Raw genomic sequence first — 1,094 nt, forward strand, 5'->3', positions numbered from 1 at the left:
ACTTCATGTTCAAATAAGTTCGTCTATTTATCGGTATAGGTGAACAAAACACCATGTAAAACGTGATTATGTGTATAATTTATTCTATATCCGTATTTTCTTTTACAAACGGGTTTAATATTTTGTCCAGATACATCCAAAGATTGCATCATAAACAAACATGGCAATATTAGTGCAGAAGTTTTTGTTCGCCTGTGATAGGAAAGAATATCCACAGACCTCTCTGTTTTACCAGTCCAAAAAACTGCGGATGTAATTGATCTTAGAATTTAATCGACTAAGGCTATTATCAATAGCAATCAACACATTTCCGTAAATAACTTTAATAAAGCATGACTGTCTTATGTCAACCTAAACCAGTTTGCCATGTTTTCATTTCGATACCCTCACGCACCCTTTATTTCAGCAGCCATCCATACACCTCCCACCTACTCCCACTCATATGTACCTATCTCAACCATCACTTTCGTCACCTGAGCTAACAATAGTATTGTGCATTAATTTCTTAAACACATCCACGATCGATTCATCATTTAACAAATCCTGTCCTGATTCCTTTTGTTCAAAAAGTTTAGTCAGCTCCTTTTCCGCCTGCTCTTTTTCTAACTCTTCGCTACTCCGCCCACCTTCAGCTCCCCCCAAATCTGGGTTTGTCGGCTCATCCAATTTTTTCATTTCATCCTGTGCATTTTTTAGTTCGTTATTTTCGTTTGGTTCCCCACGCAGTATCTCCTCAACTACTAGCTCATATAGTTCCGAATCAGTAAATCTAGATAACTCCTCACGTCCTATTTTATCAGCCGTACGTTTCACTAGCTCCTCATCAATCAATTCAGCTATTTTAGCAGGTATTGCCTCCTTAATTGCACCATCTAATTTGGCTTCTATTTCATTCGAAACCTCTTTGGCCACATTTCTCACAAACTCCATATCAGCTTTCATCCTTGCTCTTTCATCCTCAGCCTTTCTTACTCTTTCATCCTCAGCCTTTCTTACCCTTTCTTCCTCGGCATGTCTCACCGCTTCCATCCTTGCTCTTTCTTCCTCAGCCTTTCTTACCCTTTCTTCTTCAGCCTTTCTTACTCTTTCTTCCG

General features: G+C 39.0%; 1 protein-coding gene across 1 annotated transcript; it reads right to left on the reverse strand.

Annotated features, from left to right (window-relative positions):
- Nucleotides 1–307: 307 nt before the first annotated feature.
- VCUG_02167 (uncharacterized protein) lies at nucleotides 308–1,092 on the reverse strand (the record flags this gene model as incomplete). The annotated part of the gene is made up of 1 exon (XM_008076989.1): nucleotides 308–1,092. A coding segment is annotated over one exon (639 nt), but the record flags the coding sequence as incomplete, so codon positions are not given.
- Between the last annotated feature and the right edge of the window lie 2 nt (nucleotides 1,093–1,094).

The sequence above is a fragment of the Vavraia culicis genome (genome assembly GCF_000192795.1).
Source record: "Vavraia culicis subsp. floridensis unplaced genomic scaffold supercont1.47, whole genome shotgun sequence".
Lineage (NCBI taxonomy): Eukaryota > Fungi > Microsporidia > Pleistophoridae > Vavraia > Vavraia culicis.